The sequence below is a fragment of the Salvelinus sp. IW2-2015 genome, linkage group LG4q.1:29 (assembly GCF_002910315.2).
Source record: "Salvelinus sp. IW2-2015 linkage group LG4q.1:29, ASM291031v2, whole genome shotgun sequence".
Taxonomy (NCBI): domain Eukaryota; kingdom Metazoa; phylum Chordata; class Actinopteri; order Salmoniformes; family Salmonidae; genus Salvelinus; species Salvelinus sp. IW2-2015.
In genome coordinates this window covers 88135569-88157569 of record NC_036842.1, presented here as the reverse complement: position 1 = coordinate 88157569, position 22001 = coordinate 88135569, and the positions used below count along the sequence as shown (strand labels likewise).

Here is a 22001-nt window from a genome sequence, read left to right as displayed (position 1 = left end):
TCGGAGCTAGAAGCACAAGAATTTCACTACACCTGCAATAACATCTGCTAAACATGTGTACGTGACCAATATTTCTTTTTAAATTTTATAAAATTTAATTTAAAACCTGTCTAACTGATTTTGCATAGGACCAATCTTTCCACTGTTTTGATGTTATTGCGTTTTCTCCCCGGTCCCTAATCGAAACAGACAAATGTAATGGTGTTAAATATAAATGCAATGTAAAGTGTTGGTCCCATGTTTAATAAGCTGAAATAAAAGATAGCAGAAAGGCTTATTTCGAAAAGCTTATTTCTCTCAAATTTTGTGCACAAATTTGTTTACATCCTTGTTAGTGAGCATTTATGCTTAACCAAGATAATCCATCCACCTGACAGGTGTGGCATATCAAGAAGCTGATTAAACAGCATGATTCTTACTCAGGTGCACCTTGTGCAGGGGAAAATAACAGGCCATTCTAAATTGTGTAGTTTTGTCACACAACACAAGGCCCACAGATGTCTCAAGTTTTGAGGGAGAGTGCAATTGGCATGCTGACTGCAAGAATATCCACCAGAGCGGTTGCCAGAGAATTGAATGTTCATTTCTCTACGATAAGCCGCCTCCAACATCCTTTTAGAGAGTTTGACAGTACGTTCAACCGGCCTCACAACCGCAGACCACGCGTATGGCATCGTGTGGGTGACTGGTTTGCAAGTGCCCCATGGTGGCGGTGGGGTTATGGTATGGAAAGACATAAGCTACGGACAACGACCACAATTGCATTTTATCAATGGCAATTTGAATGCACAGAGATACCGTGACAAGGTCCTGGGGCCCATTTGTCATGTCATTCATATGCAATCATCACCACATGTTTTAGTATGATAATAGATGGCCCCATGTCGCAAGGATCTGTACACAATTCCTGGAAGTTGAAAATGTCCCAGTTCTTCAATGGCCTGCATTGACATTTCACCCATTGAGCATGTTTGAGATGCTCTAGATCGACATGTACGACAGTGTGTTCCAGTACCCACCAATATCCAGCTACTTTATACAGCCATTGAAGAGGAGTGGGACAACATTCCACAGGCCACAATCAACAGACTGATCAACTCTATGCAAAGGAGATGTGTTGCGCTGCATGAGGCAAATGGTGGGCACTACAGGTAATGACTGGTTTTCTGATCCACGCCCTTACCTTTTTAGAAGGTACACTAGATATACAAAAGTATGTGGACACCAATTCAAATTAAAGGATTCGGCTATTTCAGCCACACCCGTTGCTGACAGGTGTAAAAAATCGAGCACACCGCCATGCAGTCTCCATAGACAAACACTGGCAGTAGAATGGCCTTACTGAAGAGCTCAGTGACTTTCAATGTGGCAACGTCATAGGATGCCATCTTTCCAACAAGTCAGATCATAAAAATGTCTGCCCTACTAGAGCTGTCACGGTCAACTGTAAGTGCTGTTATTGTGAAGTGGAAACGTCTAGGAGCAACAACGGCTCAGCCGCTAAGTGGTAGGCCACACAAGCTGACAGAATGGGACCACCAAGTGCTGAAGCGCGTAGTGCATATAAATCATCTGTCCTAGCTTCCCGAGTGGCGCAGTGGTCTAAGGCACTGCATCGCAGTGCTAGCTGTGCCACTAGAGATCCTGGTTCGCAGCCAGCCGTAACCGGGAGACCCATGGGGCGGCGCACAATTGGCCCAGCGTCGTCCGGGTTAGGGGAGGGTTTGACCGGCAGGGATGTTCTTGTCCCATCACGCACTAGCGACTCCTGTGGCGGGCTGGGCGCAATGCACGCTGGCACGGTCGTCAGGTGTACGTGTTTCCTCCAACACATCAGTGCGGCTGGCTTCCGGGTTAAGCGGGCATTGTGTCAAGAAGCGGTGCATGGTTGGGTTGTGTTTCGGCGGACGCACGGCTCTCGACCTTCGCCTCTCCCGAGTCCATGGATACCACGAAATTGGGGAGAAAAAGGGGTAAAAAAATAAATATAATAATAACTAAAGAAATGTAAAAAAATAAGATCTAAAAATAAAGAACAACGAATAAAATAAAGAACAAAAAATGTCATTCATATAAAAATAAATAAACAAAAAATAATCATCTGTCCTTGATTGCAACACTCACTACTGAGTTCCAAACTGCCTCTGGAAGTAACGTCAGCACAAGAACTGTTCCTCAGGAGCATCATGAAATGGGTTTCCATGGCCAAGCAGTCGCACACAAGCCTAAGTACAACATGCGCAATGCAAAGCTTTGGCTGGAGTGGTGTAAAGCTTGCCGCCATTGGACTCTGGAGCAGTGGAAATGCGTTCTCTGGAGTGATGAATCACGCCATTCCAGTGAAGGGAAATCTTAATACTACAGCACAATGACATTCTAGACAATTCTGTGCTTCCAACTTTGTGGCAACAGTTTGGGGGAAGGCCCTTTCATGTTTCAGCATGACAATGCCCCTGTGCACAAAGTAAGGTCCATACAGAAATGTATTGTCGAGATCGGTGTGGAAGAACTTGCCTGGCCTGCACAGAACCCTGAGCTAAACTCCATCGAACAACTTCGGGATGAACTGTAACACCGACTCCAAGCCAGGCATAATTGCCCAACATCAGTGCCCGACCTCACTAATGCTCTTGTGGCTGAATGGAAGCTAGTCCCTGCAGCATTGTTCCAACATCTAGTGGAAAGCCTTCACAGAAGAGTGGAGGCTGTTAAAGCAGCAAAGGGGGGACCAACTCCATATTAATGCCCATGATTTTGGAATGAGATGTTCAACGAGCAGGTGTTCACATACTTTTCGTCATGTAGTGTATCTGTGACCAACAGATGCATATCTGCATTCCCAGTCATGTGAAATCCACAGATTAGGTCCTAATGAATTTATTTAAATTTAATGATTTCCTTATAGGAACTGTAACTCAGCAACATCTTTGAAATTGTTGCATGTTTGTTCAGTATTGTCACGACTCCGACCGAGGCAGGCTCTCCTTCCCGTTCGGGTGGCGCTCGGCGGTCGTCGTCACCGGCATATTAGCTGCCACTGATCTTTTCCTCCCCCTCCTTATGTGTTCATTGGTTACACCTGTTTTGTGTTTGTTCATAATTAGTTGGGCTTTATCTGTCAGCCGGCCCGCCCGTTTCTTTGTGCGGGATTGTTTTATTGTAAACTTGGTGTTTGTTAGTCTGACGTTACGTGTTTGTGTTGGTGTACATTTTCTGAACTGTTTTCGTTCCCCGTGTCTGGGGCGGTTTATTGTGAGCACCCAGTGTCAAGTGGGGTGGCCGTTGTTTGTCCGTGGTTCATTAAATGAACGTTATCATTGAATCCTCTGTCTTCCTGCGCCTGACTTCGCACTCCGACACCCAGTCCTTACAAGTATATAAATTAATGGGTGCAATTAAGAAAACCGTTCCAATAGGATTCTGATAGAGGTGATTACAAAATCCTATAGAATTGCTAAAATCATATAGGGTCCAACAGTATTACTTTTTTATTTCCAATAGGAAAAAATGGGTCTGATAGGATTCCAATAGGATTCTGATACAGGTGACACAAAATCCTATAGGACTGCGAGAATCCTACAGGATCCAATATGATAACGTTTTAATTTAAATCAAATCAAATCAAATGTTATTTGTCACATGCGCCAAAAACAACAATAACCTTACTGTTAAATGCTTACTTACAAGTAGTCCAATAGTATTCCAATAGGATTCTGATTGAGGTGTTGCAAAATCCTATAGGATTGTGAGAATCCTATGGGATTCTATTTGAAAAATCACAAATGCTGTAGGATTTTTTGACCAAGGATAGGCCAACATTGCTGTTCTCCAGAATGAACGAGTAGTACGTTCCACCTAGCCACCTTGGCACCACATTCAGCAGCGTTTTTTGGGCATCACATAACCCATCACCTGCACTTTAGGAGTGGAAGCCTTTACTGTTCGTTGAAGTAGTTTGGGAAGGCTGTGTGGATTCCGTCTATCACTCCATTCGTATTTGGGAACCCATTGATGGGAAAGAAACCCCTCTTGAATTTAACCTGTTGTGCGATGGTATATGGAAATTGAATGTTACAGTTCATTTTACTGATGATTGCCCCCAAAACATTGGCTCATTGAGGGATGTGAGATGGTGATCGCCAAGCTCCCACTGAAAAGTACCCGTTGCCAAAAACCTGAGGGTGGATAGCACTTTGATGTGCAGCGGAAAGTGTTTGCTTTTCTAAAGAGGATTTTAAATCCTCGCAAAGATCCTATGTGATTGGTTTTTGGAAACTACAGTATATCTGATGAGCCAATCTGTTCTTTCTGCAAAAAAGTCCCATCTGTCTCTAAAAACACGCTCTCTGCGGAATGCAGCCTGTGCTAAATCTTCCAACAGGGCAAGATCAGCCATCTCTCGTTCGAATTTTCCCATTATATTAGTATTTTATAGTATTTCAACAATGGTTTCACTTTCACACATGCCTCTAATTTAACACATTACTGTACTTTATGTGGATTATCTGAGGACGTGGAAACCGGCCAGTATATTTTACAATAGTTATCTTTTGTTTATTTTTAGTCCCATCCAGCTCCACTTAACCCCTCCAATCTATCTCTGAACACCATCCATATATTTTTCAACTGTGCTGTGTTGTTTCACTAATGTTCTGAACCTTTCTATTTTCACAGATTCTACATATTGTACATTTTAAAAAAAAATTGCTGAGAGTATTATTATATTATTGATCGATTGACTATTACTTTTTAAATCACCCAGCAGTGCTATTTGCAGAAAGGGACATAACTTGGCAGGGTGTCTGGGGGTCCTCCCATTTTTGGGGGCATCTAAAGCACATTTCCTACATTTCTACACAATCTAATATGACTTTTGGCCCTTCTAGCCTTCTCTATTTAGAACAACAAAAAGTAAGCAAAAATGCCCACAGTCATCAAGCTAGGTAAGAGAATATTAAATATGTTGAAGTGATTGATAAGACTGAACTTGATCCATGATCATTCAATAACAATATTGTGTTGCACCTTAAACCAATAGCCTGACAAATGAACAACTCTTACAAATAAAGTACAAGGACATCCTCTATATCAAATTTCAGCAAGACAACCCAACCAACCCAAGCCGCCTACACACCCGACCCCCACCAGTCTAGTCAATAACTCAACTCTCTCCCCAACACAACTGCCTTCCCATCTTTTTTTTATGTCTCAAGGGAAAGGTTTGGAAAACAAAAGTTGAATGAAAACACACATACACCTACACATTAACACACAGAAACAGTACACCTTCCATATAATTTATACCATAGGCCTAATAGTACTGTAGAGCTATTTTTACTTGCACACAATATAGCTGGGTCTCCCTGTCCTGCCCCTAGGGGTCCACTGCCCTGCAGCGCCTCAACCCAACACACCCCACTCAGCTTTAGGATCTTAGTGAAACATGTATTATTGGTTCCAGGTGTGTTAGGCCAAGGCCAGAGTGACAACAGTACAGCAGAGCCCCAGGGACAGGACTGAGCAGCCCAGCAGCTAGGGATTGCCTAAATAGGTATCTTCCCTGACGTGAGCATGTTTTCAATACAGTCTCCTTTTGTCGTACAGTGTTCCATATAAGGCATCCAGACCTTATGAAAGTTTCACAGTTTACTCTTAATTTTAAAACGAATCTGGTGATACTGTACATAACTTGACATTTCTTCCATACATTGTGGGAGGATGACCAACCTTCCAGTTAATGGCAATGCATTTATTAGCCATTATAAATGCTAGGTTACACAGTTTCTTCTGATAACAATCTCCAGTATCAACATTTCCAAGCAAACAAAAACAGGGAGAAGGGAGAATATGTAGACATGCTGAGATAAAACAACATACTCTTTGCCAGAATTCAGCCAGCCTTCACAAGACCACAACATATGCAAATATCTTCCCCTTCACACCTCCAGCAGAATAATACCATTTCGGAGTGCATGATATTCAGTTTCATTGGCATATACAGTAGTGTGTTCTCTGGATGGTCTTAAACTGCCGTGATTTATGTCTGAGATGATATGAACATGACTGGGCATTCTAACATATCTGTATCCATTCATCATCATCAATAGCGTCTCCCAGGTCTTTCTCACATTTTTGTTTTATATGTTTTGTGTCATCGGGAAAAGCCTCTGTCAACTCTTGATACAGTTTTGAAATCAACTTTAGAGGTTTGTCAGACTGCCTTAAAATAGCATCTGGCTTGTCCAGTGTTTGCAGGACAGAGGGAATAAAGTGTTGTATCTGCAAAAATTCACCTCACCTCTGTCACAGACCGGTCTTCCCTGGCTGTCTAACCCTACTGGGACCCCTGTCACCATTTGAACCTGCTAAGACATGATGAGCATAGTGTTGTGTACTGACTGCACTAGAGGGCTGCATTCGCACAGGATGCCTGCGAGAGACCTGCAGGTCCCGGCAGAGATCATTGCGGCGTGGTCAGCATTTTTTATTCGGCAGGCGGAAGCGGGTGGTCATACAGACGACTTTGGGATTCAAATATTTTTGTCATCCCACAGATTCTTTTGAAACGGTCTTTGTTCTGCTTTGTATGCGTTAGCCTACTTATGGTATTAATAACACATATTTGTCCCATTATTCACACACAGAATTCGCTGCTTAAACTTCAGTAGCCTACCTCTTCTAGTTGGGTGTGAGAGTTCAAGTGCGCCTAGTATGTGTGGTCTCATTGAAATAGAGTAGGCTGCCTATGTAACGGATGTGAAATGGCTAGCTAGTTAGCGGGTACGCGCTAGTAGTGTTTCAATCAGTTACGTCACTTGCTCTGAAACCTAGAAGTAGTGTTGCCCCTTGCTCTGCAAGGGCCGCGGCTTTTGTGGAGCGATGGGTAACGACGCTTCGTGGGTGTCAGTTGTTGATGTGTGCAGAGGGTCCCTGGTTCGCGCCAGTGTCGGGGCGAGGGGACGGTTTAAAGTTATACTGTTACACCTACATAGGCCGGAGAATCACGTGGCAGTTAACTTGAATATGAAATTAACTTAAAGATGATTAGACTGTAGTGTACTACAGTGTCTGTAAATAAATATTGCCACAGGGTGGGGTGCTGGCAGGAGCAGGATGAAGCAATTGGTCCCGCGCAGACCTCTACTGTGCATCATGACAGTGAAGCCTGTAATGTTATAGCTGTTTATTACTGTGTCAGTGTGAAAAGTAAGGAATTATCTTGGGAAACTGACAGATCAATAACGTTACATTAACGTACTGACTAATACAACTCACAAGTAGAAAGAAACAAAGAAATAATTAAATATTATAATTAATATTTCTCTCCATTGGCTCTAATGTGTCTGAGCATCCTGAACTTGATGGGTATGCTATTTCCATCCATCCATCCATTTGGTTCCTGCTGTTCTGACAACTACATGCATGTGTGCATTCCTTGTCTTTCGAAATCATACAATGAGGCAAAATCAGAACATGGAGGCAAGAAAAGCCATTGTCCTCTCAGTATTATCATAGATGCGCCAACGTGCAAGTACACAAACTGAAATGTGCATGTACAAGCTTACAGCATACTGTTACAGTATACCATATAAATAGTGTATGTCTATGCTGTATACATCAGTCAATGAGTGAAATATATGTACTGTAGGCAGAGATCAAGGCCAGGGCAAGCAGCAGAAGGCAGACAAGGCAGAGAAAGGAAGGGACAGGGGTGGACTGAAGACAATAGAGAGAGCACCAAGCTCACCTCGGGGCAGACAGTGGTATTAGTTTGAGGACTGATTCATTATCCCTCAAGCACTGGGGATGAAATAGAATAAACCATGATCATGCTGTCTGTCTGTACCTTTACAGTTTCAGGGCTCACGTTATGTTAATGCCTATGCCTTGTGCTATATGCAGATATGCAATTTGCTCTATGAGCAGGAATTGGCATCAGAATACTTGTGATTGAATGTTGCCATGTTTAAATGTTTAACTGGCAATGACGTAGGGTGACTGCTTGAGGCGGTGCCCCTCTCTGTGGAGCTCCCTCTGACTCTCCGCCCTTGGAGGCGTTTCAAATCTCACAGAGAGTAATGATCAAATATCGTCTCTATCTATATAACGTTAGCTAGCTAACGTCATTTTGCCTACCAGAAAGACCCCCAGGTAACCAAAAGGCCTTTATTCATTGTTTTGCGTGTTAGCTATTACATACTGAAAGGCTAGCCCGCGTTTTCCATCAGACTTCGACATTATTGTTCTGCGATTTCTGGGCCCTGTGGTGCGCGGATGGATTAGCTTTGTGGCAGACAATAGTGAGTCTTATTGTGTGCATATGCTAGCTTAATACAATGTCATCATGCCTTATATTTTACTTCACGTTATACTGGTTGGTGAGAAAGTATCGTTGTAAATAGTCAAAATGGTTGGTTGTGTTTTGGGCGTGTTGACAGGCGCATCTAGCTAAGTTGCTAGCTACTGTTGCTAACCATTATTAGCTAGCTTCTGTTGATGTTGTCAGCTGACGTTTGCAAGAACAGTCTTAGCTTAGCATCGTTAGTTAGCTAACTATCTGTGCATTGATGCTGAACTGTGCTCCTTGATTCTAAGTAGGTATATATATATCTCTCGTTATTTGTTACCGAACATAGCTAGACTACATGCGGGCGAGGTTCTGTCAGGAATGTTTATCATTAGCCTAACGTTAGTTAACCTATTGAGATTGTGTTGAAGATGGAGCCTTTTCCAAGCCTTTTTCCATCATGCCATGCATGTGTTTATTGTATTATCATTGAACACACTATGTTTGGAATTACTTTGCTTACTAGTTAAATCGATGTTTGCTAGTGTCGCAGACTCGCAGTTAACTAATGTGGCTAACTTAGCTGGTTAGTTAGTGTAGCTAAGCCATCTAACCTTACCCAGCCAAAATATTTAACTCGCCCCAGCCAGCCAGTCTGCCATATCATAGTTTGCCAGACTCTGTTGCCATGTTTTTTGGCAAATCTTTACATATCGCTCAGCTATTTGCAAATAGAACCATATAGGTTATGTTTGCAAGTAACTAATTTGGCTAGCTAACGTAAGTTAGATAACTAGATGACTAACATATTGTTGATGAAATATGCACTTCATGTGTTAAAGCTGTTTACTCCAAACTGCATAGATCAATATGAAATCTGACAAGGCAGCCTCTCCTGAGAATGCATTAGGGGAGAATCGCATGGTTTGTCCTTTCAAATAGAGCTGTAGCACAGCCATTTTAACCACAACTAGCGGGGTATTGTAATGGCTACGTTTTGTCTTTAGATCTCTACTCAGACATTGTATTAGGCAAGCTAATGGTTCTACTGAATTATGTCTGCACTTTGTACACAAGTGCTATTGGTGTAGGCCAGAGTATCATACTGATGCTTTCATGAATACATTGCATGATGTTTTCTAATTTCACATTGGTATGATAACTATGGAAATGACTGCACTATTGACATACCAGCACTCATTCCAACTTAAAATAGATGTCACATAAAACATGGTGACTCACTTTGTTTTCATATTTCCATGACAGTTGAATTTGTAAGGCCTAAGGCAAACACACAGAGGTCATCATGGGTGACGACAGTGAGTGGATGAAGTTGCCCATCGACCAGAAGTGTGAACACAAGGTGATTACCCCTTACACACACTAAACAAGCCTGACTCTCCTCAGTGTTGAATCCTTGCTGGATGCGTTTCAGCAGCTGTGGTTTTGTTTCATAAAATGTTATCCAATAGCACACTCAGTATTCTCATTGTAAGATCATTTATAGAGCAGCTTTTATTGAACATGTTTTTTTCCCACAAAACATCTAATTTAGACTGGATTTCCAGCAGCATAGAGCTAGACTGGAGAAGGCTTATTGGCTTCTTCCAAAAGGATAACTTAAAACCCAGTAACGCTTATGATTTAGAGTTTCGAATCCCTCTTCAGAGTTTCTCTCAAATGATCGAAACCCCTTACTGACTGCTTCAATCACAATGGATTATATGCTAGGCCAATCAACAGCCCAATATAACATCCAAAGAAGGCTCATTTTAAATTAGTTTCTCTACTCTGGCATTCCAACTAGAATCTGGATCACATCACCCTATCCCTTAGTTATAAACTCAAAATGACCTTGACTCCCTCTCCTCACAATGCTCACTATTCTCCTGCTTCATCCCAACCACCCAACCAAGGTATGGAAGGCCAGACTAAATGGCTATGAAGAAGCCCTGAAGCTCTTCCAGCGTATAGAGGACGAGAAGAGCCCAGAATGGGGCAAATACCTGGGCCTGCTTAAGAAGTTTGTGACAGACTCAAATGCTGTGGCCCAGCTCAAGGGCCTCGAGGCAGCACTTGCTTACGTTGAGAATGCTCATTTGGCTGGCAAGTAAGTATTAAACCTACATCTGTCATCTGACTACTAGACTGTACTGTGTAAAAATAAGTAATACCTAGCTTGTTCCCAGTCTTCAGGCTACTTGAATATTTCCTGATGTAAACACTGTTTAAAGAATTAATGAATAGGCCTAATTTATAGCCTGAGTGTACAGGTTAGGTGATTTCATAGAATTATAATACATGACTCATCGTAATTCTATGGGTGAATATAACAACAGTCTCCCAGTGAAAGCTTTCTGTTTGTGTTATAAGTACTGCTCTCTGTGTGAGTATGGGTTTGTTGTGGAAAGCGCCAGTAAGATGCAACACAGTCAGGAGAAATGTGATGCCTGTCTGATATTTATTTATGGTGTGAGTCAGTCTGACATCATAGCCGTCTATTGTGTGCAGCCTATTGGGCAAGGATTACACTATTGAATGACTGGTAGATACTGAGTTTAGCTAAAAGGTGGTATTTCCAGATGACCTCTTACACCTCCTGGACAGCTTCTGGTTATGAACAACATGGTATTATATTGTACAAAAACAAGCACTTGCATTCTACAATGGTATCTAATGTCAAATATTGTTTCCACAAACCCTTGTTATATGATGTACACTCCACAGTATGTATTCCACATTTTACAGAATTTTAACAGCTTGTATTTGAATGGTTGGCTAAGTATTCTTCTCTGTATTGTGCTTGTGTTCCAGAACATCAGGAGAGGTGGTGTCTGGAGTGGTCAGTAAAGTGTTTAACCAGCCTAAAGCCAGGGCCAAAGAGCTGGGCTCTGACATCTGCCTCATGTACATAGAGATCGAGAGGGCTGAGGTGGTTCAGGACGAGCTCATCAAAGGCCTCGATAACAAAAACCCTAAGATTGTTGTCACCTGTATTGAAACTTTAAGGAAGGCACTTAGGTGAGTTGTTCAATTTCTTAGTTTTCCTAGAGATTTCTCCAACCAATTAATTATATATTTTTTCTTTTTTTACCATCGCTATTTTCATTACATAGGCCTAAATTCTGAAATGTAACATGATTTTTATTTTATTTCCAGTGAATTTGGCTCCAAGATTATTACCCTGAAGCCAGTGGTGAAAGTTTTGCCCAAACAGTTTGAGTCGAGAGAAAAGGCAGTCCGAGATGAGGCCAAACTACTCTCAGTAGAGATCTATAAATGGATCCGGGATGCTCTGCGACCTCCTCTCCAGGGCATCAACTCTGTTCAGGTGTGATGACACTTCTGAACACTTTCATACACATCCCATCTCCTCTCTGCCTTCTCAAAACGCATAGGAGAAGAAGTTCTGAGGGGAGGGACGTTGGACCTTCTCCAATAATAGGATTATAGCATGGAATTGTGGAAAGACAAATTGAGATGCAGCTAGAGTTTCCGTATGGTCATGTGCAGTATGGGTCTCCCTAAATGCCGGAACAACCGATGAATGGGATGTCTAACAGTTGGGTATCTTACTCTTTCTTCCACAGTTGAAAGAGCTGGAAGAGGAGTGGGTGAAGCTGCCAACAACGGCCCCTAAACAGAGTCGCTTCCTCCGCTCCCAGCAGGCCCTCAAGGCCAGGTTTGAACAGCAGCAAGCGGCTGGAGGAGACGAGGCAGACGGTAGGCTTTCTCATAAATAGTTTTGATGTTCACATTTAAGCCTTTTACACACCCCCACACCCCCCTTTTTCTAGCCTGGGTGGCGGTGTGTTTGTGCTATCTTGCCCACTCCTTATGGAAATGTTGGCTAGATGGCAACAATCAGATCTGTGACTAGGCTGCTTTTTACCCCCTGCAGCTTAATTCCATTTGTGGAACAATTGATCTTTATCGATGGCGTTTGAGGGTGAATTTGTGCAATGCTTTATAACTTTGTGAAAGTGAACTTTAAATGCCCAGGTGTTGTTGAAAGACAAGAAGATTGACGTATGATGGAAACTAAGAAAGGCCTTTGTGCTGAAGCGTCAACATCAAACCGTCTCCAATATATCCCCTCGTCTTTTTTTCTTCTTCACTACTCTTACTAATGAGATGGGTCTAGGACTACAATATCAGATGGTCTCAGTCTGTAAACTCTTTCAGGAGATGACGATGACGAACCTGCACCTCAAGTTGATCCTTATGAGCTGCTGGAACCAGTGGAGATCCTCTCAAAACTACCTAAAGACTTCTATGACAAAATTGTAAGTTTGGGCCCCTGTGTTTTAGGAAAGGCCCTATTGGATCTTTGGATGTGATGTAATGCTGAATGTGTCTAAATTATTTTATATGATTAATTTCACTGCAATTTTGTTTCTTGTAACAACTATCTGATTTTTATCTGACCATAGGAGGCCAAAAAATGGCAGGAGAGGAAAGAGGCCTTAGAAGCATTGGAGACCTTGGCTAAAAACCCTAAATTGGAGAACGGTGACTATGGGGACTTAGTCAGAGCACTAAAAAAGGTACAGTAACATGCATATCAGCTTAATGGAGATGCCAGGGATCCTGGGAAATGGAATGTGTCTCAGGAAGTAGGTCGGTCGACAATGAAAAATCTACTGAACAACTCTGTCTTGTTTTCCAGGTTATTGGGAAAGATGCAAATGTTATGTTGGTGACCTTGGCAGCCAAGTGTTTGGCTGGACTAGCTGCTGGGCTCCGGAAGAAGTTTGGAACATATGCAGGACATGTAAGTTAACTAGCTAGCTATCCTCATGGCAGAGGGAACATCTCTTTATACATCTTGATTTCTGACAAAAAATAAGTACTTATATATTATGTGCAATGTTTTCAAGGTGGTGCCAACGATTTTAGAAAAGTTTAAAGAGAAGAAACCTCAAGTGGTCCAGGCCTTGCAAGAGGCTATTGATGCAGTCTTCCTTACTGTGAGTATGCTGTTTCATCCAGTGTAGATGCATATAGATTGCATTTGGATTATTGTTACAGTGATATTTGTGTTGTTCATTCGATTAGTTCCTCAATTTCTTGATTAACCCGGAAGCCAGCCGCACCACTGTGTCGGAGGAAACACTGTACAACTGGCGACCGTGTCAGTGCATGCTCCCGGCCCGCCACATGAGTCTCTAGAGCGCAATGGGACATCCCTGCCAGCCAAACCCTTCCCTAACCCGGACAATGCTGGGCCAATTATACGCAGCCTCATGGCTCTCCCGGTCGCTGCCGGCTGCGACACAGCCCGGGATCGAACCCAGATCTGTAGTGACTCCGCTAGCACTGCCTTAGACTGCTGCGCCACTCGGGAGGCCTTCAATGTCTTGTTTTTGACACAATGCTATCCATGTTTTTCAGACAACTCTCCAGAATATCAGTGAGGATGTATTGGGGGTGATGGACAATAAGAACCCTTCCATCAAACAACAGGCCTCTCTGTTCCTGGCCAGAAGCTTCCGCCACTGTACCCAAGCCACATTGCCAAAGAGCATGCTCAAAGCTTTCTGCCCTGCATTTCTCAAGGTATCTGAACATTTCCTATTTCTAAGCAGGCAAATTCAGGGCTGGTTTCCCAGAAACAGATTAAGTGTTGTCCTGGACTAAAAAGCATGCTTAGTCAAGACTCTAACATTGTAAATGCTTTTTAGTCTAGGACTAGGCTTTATCTGTGTCTGGGAAAATGGCCCTCTGTTCAAATTATGCTCTGTCCTCAAATTTGTGATTTGAGTGTGTGGAGTAATGCCTCTACTCCTGATCTCTTGATTAACCCTCTCAGCAAGTGAATGATTCGGCCCCAGAGGTGAGAGATGCTGCGTATGAAGCTTTGGGTACAGCCATGAAGGTGGTGGGTGAGAAGGCTGTCAACCCATTTCTGACTGATCTGGATAAACTCAAGCTTGACAAGGTGAGGCTAGGGCTGTTGCGATGATCGTATTACCGCCACACCGGCGGTCACGAGTCATGAAGGCAGTCAAATTCCACGTCACCGTTTAGTCACGGTAATGATGATTCTCCAAGTTCTTATGCTGCTGATGGTCATTAGTAGCCAACCAAACTTGCTAACTGCCTGGTACTCAGCACTCTATTGTCCCTCTAATCACTCTGACATCAATGCAAATGTCTTCGAAAATCTAATCTAACACTTCATGAGAGCCCATGAGCTCATGTTGTGCAACATTTCTATAGGCTATGCAATTGTGCGAGAAAACAGAGTGATGGCCTCTATTAAAAAGAGGAGGATCCCATCAGCTTTCTATAGGCTTGACCTACTATATTTATTTCTCAACTTTCCTAATATTAAGCACATATCTTTACAACAGGAGTATAGCCTACCTGGCTGGCATGAAAATGAACCACAGGAAAAGTGTCCTCCATTCACTATTTAAGTGCATAGATGACATTATTTTTTCCCGCTACCTCTGTTTGGAGACTGGTTCATTGTCATGCACCTGTCTAAATCCAAACTTCACACATATATGTTGATGGATTCTGGGTGCTAAACACCTAAACTTGGGATAAGGTTAATTATCATGTATCCTATTGAAATATTGAGTGCTATGGTTTAGAGGGTCTACACCAGAAGTTCATTGTTATCTGTAGGAGGAAGGTATATAGTGTGTGCAACTAAGCTTGGAATGTACTGAGTGCAGGGAAAGCGATCACATGTGGCAGGCATTGATAAGGGGGGAGAGCCATGGATTACTGATGAAGGGGGTCTAGGTCAGGTCATGTTAAGGGAGAAATAAAAGTTTATGGCCCGTATCACTTAGTGTCCTGCCTTGCAGTAAAGATACAATGTTTGTACAGATGTGTAGGAGGAGACTCCGCCTAGGAGGAAGGGTTAAATATCAGTGCTTTTGTGAAAAGGTTTTTGTGTAATGCAGCTGTATTGATCCTCTGGGAAGAATAAACTTGGTTAAGCTTTCATAGTGTCACTGAAATTAGAACCTGACAAGATTAAATCAAGGATAGTCTGATGGGTGACAGTATTAGCCTATCACTTGTGAATGATATATTATCACTTGGGAATGATGCCCAGCATAAGAAACAAGGCCTTTTTTTGCGTGACTTTTTCGAATCAGTCGCACACCTCATGTAGCTTAGTCCATAGTCCTTTAGTTGTGATACAAACCTTATCAAAACACAAAGTGGCCAAATAAGATCTTTAGAATTAAGCACATTAATCCGCTTTACAAGGGGTGTAGAGCCTAACTGGCATATATAAGCAGCCCATGAGTTTCAAGTTTGGGGAAGATAATTTCCCCCATAAAAATACACCTTTTATAATAAAAGCATTGCATGTATAATCGCATTTGCGGTCACTTTTGATAATGGTGTTTTCCCGCTAATGGAACATTCACGCTTATAGCTTCCTGCTGTGTGCGCATTGCTGCGCTTATAATGTGACGAAATAGCTTAATAGTTTATTAACATATTTTAAGCTAAACGTTCTGATCTGTTGCGTCAGCCACAATTCGTTAAAAAAAAAAAGACTATGACTATGTTTGGAATATTTATTTCTCACACAGAATAGAATAGGTGAACTTTTGTACTATGGGGGATAGTAGATTGACATAGGCTAGTGCTTTTGCTGTTCCTTTAGGCCTACTCATCTTGTTGGCTGACGAAAAGTAAATATGGACCGTTCTTCCAATATGCATCTCGGAATTGGATAAGGACGCACGCAGTTGCATTCCTGATGTCTGTCTTCACTTGTAGCCAATGAGTAACACCTGATCACGTGATGGAGAACCATGTGAGTGAGAGGTGCTTTAGAGCGCGCAGCACTCTGGGAGAAGGGCACAATGCAGCACTCTGGAAGAAGGGCACAATGCAGCACTCTGGGAGAAAGGCAACAATGCAGCACTCTGGGAGAAGGGCACAATGCAGCACTCTGGAGAAGGGCCACAATGCAGCACTCTGGAGAAGGGCACAATGCAGCACTACTGCGGAGAAGGGACACAATGCAGCACTCTGGGAGAAGGGCACAATGCAGCACTCTGGGAGAAGGGCACAATGCAGCACTCTGGGAGAAGGGCACAATGCAGCACTCTGGGCCAAGGGCACAACAGCCACTGGCCGCAAAAGGCATCAAGTTTTTTTAGGGTGCGTTATGGCCACACAAAGGGATGCCGTTGGGAAATTCGAGGCGTTATCAAGTGCTTGTCAAATTGTGAATAAGAGACGGATGAAGTGCGACTTTTCAAGTCATCATTAGTCGCATCATGCAGCCTTACAATGTATTAAATCAAAACATATAGCCCAACGTTTGTAGAACTAAAGTTAAATTACTAACTCTAAATTAAGCATATAGAAGTACATCTTTTTTTGTAAACCGCTCAACACACACTGCGCACTCCCTCAAATCATTTGGAGAAAATATCCTTTCTATTTTATTCAGCTTTGTTCAGTTGTATTCTTCAAACTATAAAATAATGCCACGGAATTCTTAGCAAATCTTGTCTGCTAAATGAACTAGTGTAGCCACAGCCATTTGTCATAGCCATATCGGACCTAACATGAGCACAACTCAAAGTATGCTGTTCTTCTGAAATAGACTACATTTTCTTCATATCATGTTTCTTTAGACCTAAAATAAATAATGGATTAGTGATGATGTAGGCTATATTAAATGGATTTAAAATGTAGATGTTCCAAAGGTCTGCATCAGTGGCTTGTATGGAAGCCAGGAGATGCTAAATGTGTTTATGTCAATTACCGTGAGACCGACAGTTATTTGCTTGACAATCACCGGCTGACAATTTCGTGACCGCCACAGCCCTAGGCAAGTCCATATAAAAGATTTATCAGTCTATTGTTTTCTATATATATAATACGGATACTGATAAGGAATATATATATATTATTGTTATCTTGTGTTGCTTATCCTGTGAAAAACTAGTTTACCCCTTCAGACTAGTTGAGGCCAATGTAGATGAGTTCTTTATTGGATAAGGGTTATATTATGAGTGAGTGAGTGAGGTTGTACCCTTTTGAAGTTTAGCCGTTAAAGAGTTGACAACAAATGAAATGACCTGACCTCCATCTCTAAATGAACAGATTAAAGAAAGTGCTGATAAAGTGGAACTGCTGGGAAAGAAAGGAGGTGGAGGAGCGGAGAAGAAGGCACCTGCTGCAAAGGTTGCACCGCCTGCAAAGGTTGCACCGCCTGCTGAGAATCCAGCTAGATCCTCTGGACCACCCAAGAAGGCCTCAGCAGCTAAGGTGTGATTGGGTGATTGATTATACAATTATAATGCATATAAAGCCACTCCGGCCTGAGACAACATTACAAAGTGAATCCCAGGCTACCAGTTTTGTTTACCAGGCTCACTACACTGCACCTAATGAGACACAGGAACCATAGTAGTAATAATAATTGATTGCATCTATATAGCGCCTTTCCACCTACAGTAGGTGCTCAAAGCGCTTTGCATAGTAAAGTGGGGAAAGTCACTACTTCCACCACCAATGTGTGGCAACCAGTTGGGTGATGCACAGCAACCATTTTGTGCCGGGAACACTCACCATACATCAGCTATCATGGTGGAGAGGTGAGGAGTGATGAATGCCAATTGGGGATTCGGGCAATGATTAGGTGGCCAACTACTATTAAAAAGTTATATTTCTTGTGTTTTTCATTATTTTTTAAGTCTGGTGGACCTCCTAAGAAAGGGAAATCTGCTCTGGGTGCCAAAGGAAAGAAAGTTACTGAAACAAAGGAATTCATAGAGACAGAAATATCGGTAAGTTGGCTCATAATGTTTCACGGTTGTTTCGCAGATTGTAATGTGCAGCCATTTCACCGTAGGAATACTCAGTTTTGTTTTGATTCTTTAGTGATCTGTTTCAACATGAGTGAAGCAGTCGTCTCTATGATTGGCTCTGGCCCTCTGACCCCGGTTCCTCTCTAGGTTTCTTCTTTCTAGGGAGTTTTTACTCTTTTCATTAACTTGAGTGCGTTCTTCTGTCTGTGTCCTCTAGATTGAGGTATGTGAGGAGAAGTCGGCCGCGGTGCTCCCTACCTCCTGCATGCAGCTGCTGGACTCTGCTAACTGGAAGGAGAGACTGGCCAGCATGGAGGAGTTTCAGAAGGTAACTAGTTTTGACCTTGTATAGTTTGACTTCGTTTTTGCTCATAAAGTGCATTCAGAAAGTATTCAGACCTCTTCCCCTTTTCCACATGTTACGTTACAGCCTTATTCTAAAATGGATTAAATAGTTTTGGCTTTGTCATTATGAGGTATTGTGTGTAGATTGGGGGAACGATTTGGTCCATTTTAGAATAAGGCTGTAACGTAACAAAATGTGGATAAAGTCATACTTTCCAAGTGCGCTGTACCTCATAAGATACATTTGTGTTCTATTTAATTTGGTGCTTTTGCTCATGTCATGAACATGCTCCATACAACATAATGGTATTGTCATCTGAATTCCAATGTATTTTTAGCATCTACAACTGGCATATAAACATGTGTAAATAGGTTAGAGACATATTTTAAGTGGCGGCGTCATGTACTGTTATCTTATGCTATGTTCTTTCATGTGATTGTCATCAGGCTGTGGAGCAGATGGACAAGAATGAGATGCCATGCCAGGCTCTGGTCAGGATGCTGGCCAAGAAACCAGGCTGGAAAGAGACTAACTTCCAGGTACAGTATACACACTTTAAACACTTACCGATAAAATGGAAGTATCACCAACAAGTATATATTTTAGTGGACAGTCTCTTTTTTTGGTATTGGACCTTGTTTTTGTCCAGCTCCTGTCATTATTTTGGATGCGTGTAGAAAGAAAAACGTATTCACTAGATGGATCCACCCACATGGCTCTGTCTTCATAACTGACTTTTGGCTCTTGGGTTTGTTCAGGTGATGCAGATGAAGCTCCACATTGTGGGTCTGATAGCCCAGAAGGGCTCCTTCTCCAAGACGTCTGCCTTTGTGGTGCTGGACGGCTTGGTTGATAAAATAGGAGATGTGAAGTGTGGGGGTAAAGCTAAGGAGGGCCTGACTGCTACTGCCGAGGCCTGCTCCCTCCCCTGGACTGCTGAACAGGTCTGTTGTCACTATTTGTTTATGATACCAACTTGTAAGTCGCTCTGGATAAGAGCGTCTGCTAAATGACTTAAATGTAAATATAAATGATACTGCTGTTATGGTAGACTGTTTTTGAATGAAAAGAACAAGACTAAGAAATATGAGAACACAAGTAGGATATATATCACAGCGGTCCCAGGACTGGTTTGGAGATTAGTATGTCATATGTCTGTTCTACAATATATATATATATTCCCAAATATTTCATTTTTCTGTTACAATGTGTGCACTGAACTGACATGCAGGATTGTTGATGACGCTCCGATGTTCTGATCAATGTCATTAAATAGTCTATAATGGACATCACAGCGGCGCTCAACTCAGACAGCAGTGTGTAGCCTACTGTAGTTGCTGGCAAAGTCATTCAAAGCCGATACTTTAGAACTTTCCAGTGCTACTATCTTTGCCATGTAACGGTGTTAATGAAACTAAATCAGAGACTACGTTTCCCCTCTTATGGCTCTCGCGACTTGAACCTTGAGAGGAATATTTACCTTGCATAGAACACACTGCAACTAGCAGACTAGGTCATAGGTCAACTATGGGGCTCATGTACATGTACAAAATTATAATTTTTCCCTAAAAGCATGATGATGGTCATGACTTTCTTACATGAAAGGGAGTTTAACTTGGCCCCAACCAATCAAACTGAGATCCTCTTAAGTTTCAGTCATGGGCCTTATTTTTTTTTTTCAACCGGTCCCTGGTCTGTAATGGTTTGACTGGGATAGGGTCCAAGGCAGACAACATGAAAGAGGGTTACTGGTTTATAGATATGATTCCACTTTCTCTAAGAACGTCGCCTGATGGTCCTAAGGGAACATTCTCTGTGGGACCTTTGTTTAGTTCCCTGTACGTTCCCAGGATATCACTGAGGACCATGTCAGGACCTTTTTAGGACGTTCCCAGGACTTTCATGGACATCGCATAGTTTTTCACTAATGTGCTTCATCCCTCAGGTGGTCTCCATGGTTTTTGCACAGAAGAATCCAAAAAATCAAGCTGAAACCCTCAACTGGTTGTCTAATGCCATGAAGGAATTTGGATTTACTGGGTTAGTCTTACTTTCCATTATTGGAAGTGTATTCATCTACCAATAACAGTATCAAAGCCTTTACTGTCCTATGATTTTAGATATTTTAATTCACCAAATCATTGTGGTAACACAAGTCTGCAGGTAAAATGCTTTGTGTTATAAACATTTCTGATAATGTGTATCCCCTGCAGCATCAATGTGAAGGGTTTCATCAACAATGTCAAGACGGCGTTGGGAGCAACCAACCCTGCGGTGAGGACCGCAGCCATCACCCTCCTAGGAGTCATGTACCTGTACATGGGAGCTCCTCTACGCATGTTCTTCGAGGATGAGAAACCTGCCCTGCTGAAACAGATAGACGATGAGTTTGAAAAGGTAGGAAAACCGTGTGAGCAGCATGTTGAGTGAAGTAAACAATATAGTATTTGATGTATGTCTTTTTTCCCTTGTTCCAAATGACTGGCCTCTCTTTGAAATTGGTAGCTAGAGGTTTATTTAAACTTTGATCTGTTCGGTCTACATAAGATGAATCTCTTGTGAACAGACTATTTAAACATTCTGGTACCGTCGATCTGTCATCAGGATTTAGGCTGCATGAGATAAAGAGCAGAATTAGTTCAGTGTTTGGGTTTTCTTCACAGGTTATTTCGACGAATCGGGTTTGGGCGAAGGCAGTGGTCCAACTGGGGGTGGGGATATCCAGCCTGAATAAAAACAGCCGGTATTATCAGCGGGGTGGGGCTGTTTTCTTTTGCAAGGGTGGAGACTAGTGATGTTAATCGGTTAGCTGCCGAAAATACATGCCTAATGGTCTATAGGTTATTTTCATAATTTTGTGGAATTAAATTTGTGCGTATGTATTTTTGTTTGTCGTCATGCATTTAATTTATCACAGCATACACACCCTAGTTTGAGGAGCTGAATAGCCTACCACCAGTCAGTCAGTACGAGAGTAGCTCCTTAAAAAGCCTGTAGGTTACTGGAGTGAAACCTGCTTTTATAAGCCCAGTCATTGGCAACAAATGACAATTCTAAATGCATTTGCGTGTTAACTTTGGTGGCCACTATATCAAAAATGTTGCATTTCTTTTTTTGGTGAAGTGCAATCCCATTTGCCTTTAGGGTGCATAGGCTATAGTCTGCTTACTGTTGACTATCAGCACATCACCTACTTTTCAATGCGAGCTGGAGGCAGGGTAGTGTAATGCGAGCAGCAGGGTAGTGTAATGCGAGCTGGAGGCAGGGTAGTGTAATGCGAGCTGGAGGCAGGGTAGTGTAATGCGAGCTGGAGGCAGGGTAGTGTAATGCTAATGAAACGAGCTGGAGGCAGGGTAGTGTGGAATGCGAGCTGGAGGCAGGGTAGTGTAATGCGAGCTGGAGGCAGGGTAGTGTAATGAGCTGGAGGCAGGGTAGTGTAATGCGAGCTGGAGGCAGGGTGTAAGTGTAATGCGAGCTGGAGGCAGGGTAGTGTAATGCGAGCTGGAGGCAGGGTAGTGTAATGCGAGCTGGAGGCAGGGGTAGTGTAATGCGAGCTGGAGGCAGG

The 22001-nt window shown here is 42.5% G+C and overlaps 1 protein-coding gene across 3 annotated transcripts in view; it reads left to right on the top strand.

Annotated features, from left to right (window-relative positions):
* Positions 1 to 8061: 8061 nt before the first annotated feature.
* Positions 8062 to 22001, top strand: part of ckap5 (cytoskeleton associated protein 5) — a 41037-nt gene continuing 27097 nt past the window's right edge. For 2 of the 3 annotated variants that reach the window (XM_023986058.2, XM_023986056.2), the window contains exons 1-19: positions 8062 to 8151; positions 9554 to 9650; positions 10204 to 10397; positions 11102 to 11308; positions 11447 to 11618; positions 11878 to 12010; positions 12473 to 12573; positions 12721 to 12834; positions 12957 to 13061; positions 13168 to 13257; positions 13682 to 13846; positions 14100 to 14228; positions 17384 to 17548; positions 17977 to 18069; positions 18308 to 18418; positions 18883 to 18975; positions 19195 to 19380; positions 20382 to 20476; positions 20650 to 20833. In XM_023986058.2, coding sequence (XP_023841826.1) covers positions 9594 to 9650; positions 10204 to 10397; positions 11102 to 11308; positions 11447 to 11618; positions 11878 to 12010; positions 12473 to 12573; positions 12721 to 12834; positions 12957 to 13061; positions 13168 to 13257; positions 13682 to 13846; positions 14100 to 14228; positions 17384 to 17548; positions 17977 to 18069; positions 18308 to 18418; positions 18883 to 18975; positions 19195 to 19380; positions 20382 to 20476; positions 20650 to 20833 — 2394 coding nt within the window. In that variant the 5' untranslated portion in view covers positions 8062 to 8151; positions 9554 to 9593. Of the gene's footprint in view, positions 8152 to 8218; positions 8301 to 9553; positions 9651 to 10203; positions 10398 to 11101; positions 11309 to 11446; positions 11619 to 11877; positions 12011 to 12472; positions 12574 to 12720; positions 12835 to 12956; positions 13062 to 13167; positions 13258 to 13681; positions 13847 to 14099; positions 14229 to 17383; positions 17549 to 17976; positions 18070 to 18307; positions 18419 to 18882; positions 18976 to 19194; positions 19381 to 20381; positions 20477 to 20649; positions 20834 to 22001 lie in introns of those variants that run through there. The other variant, XM_023986057.2, reaches the window with a different exon arrangement.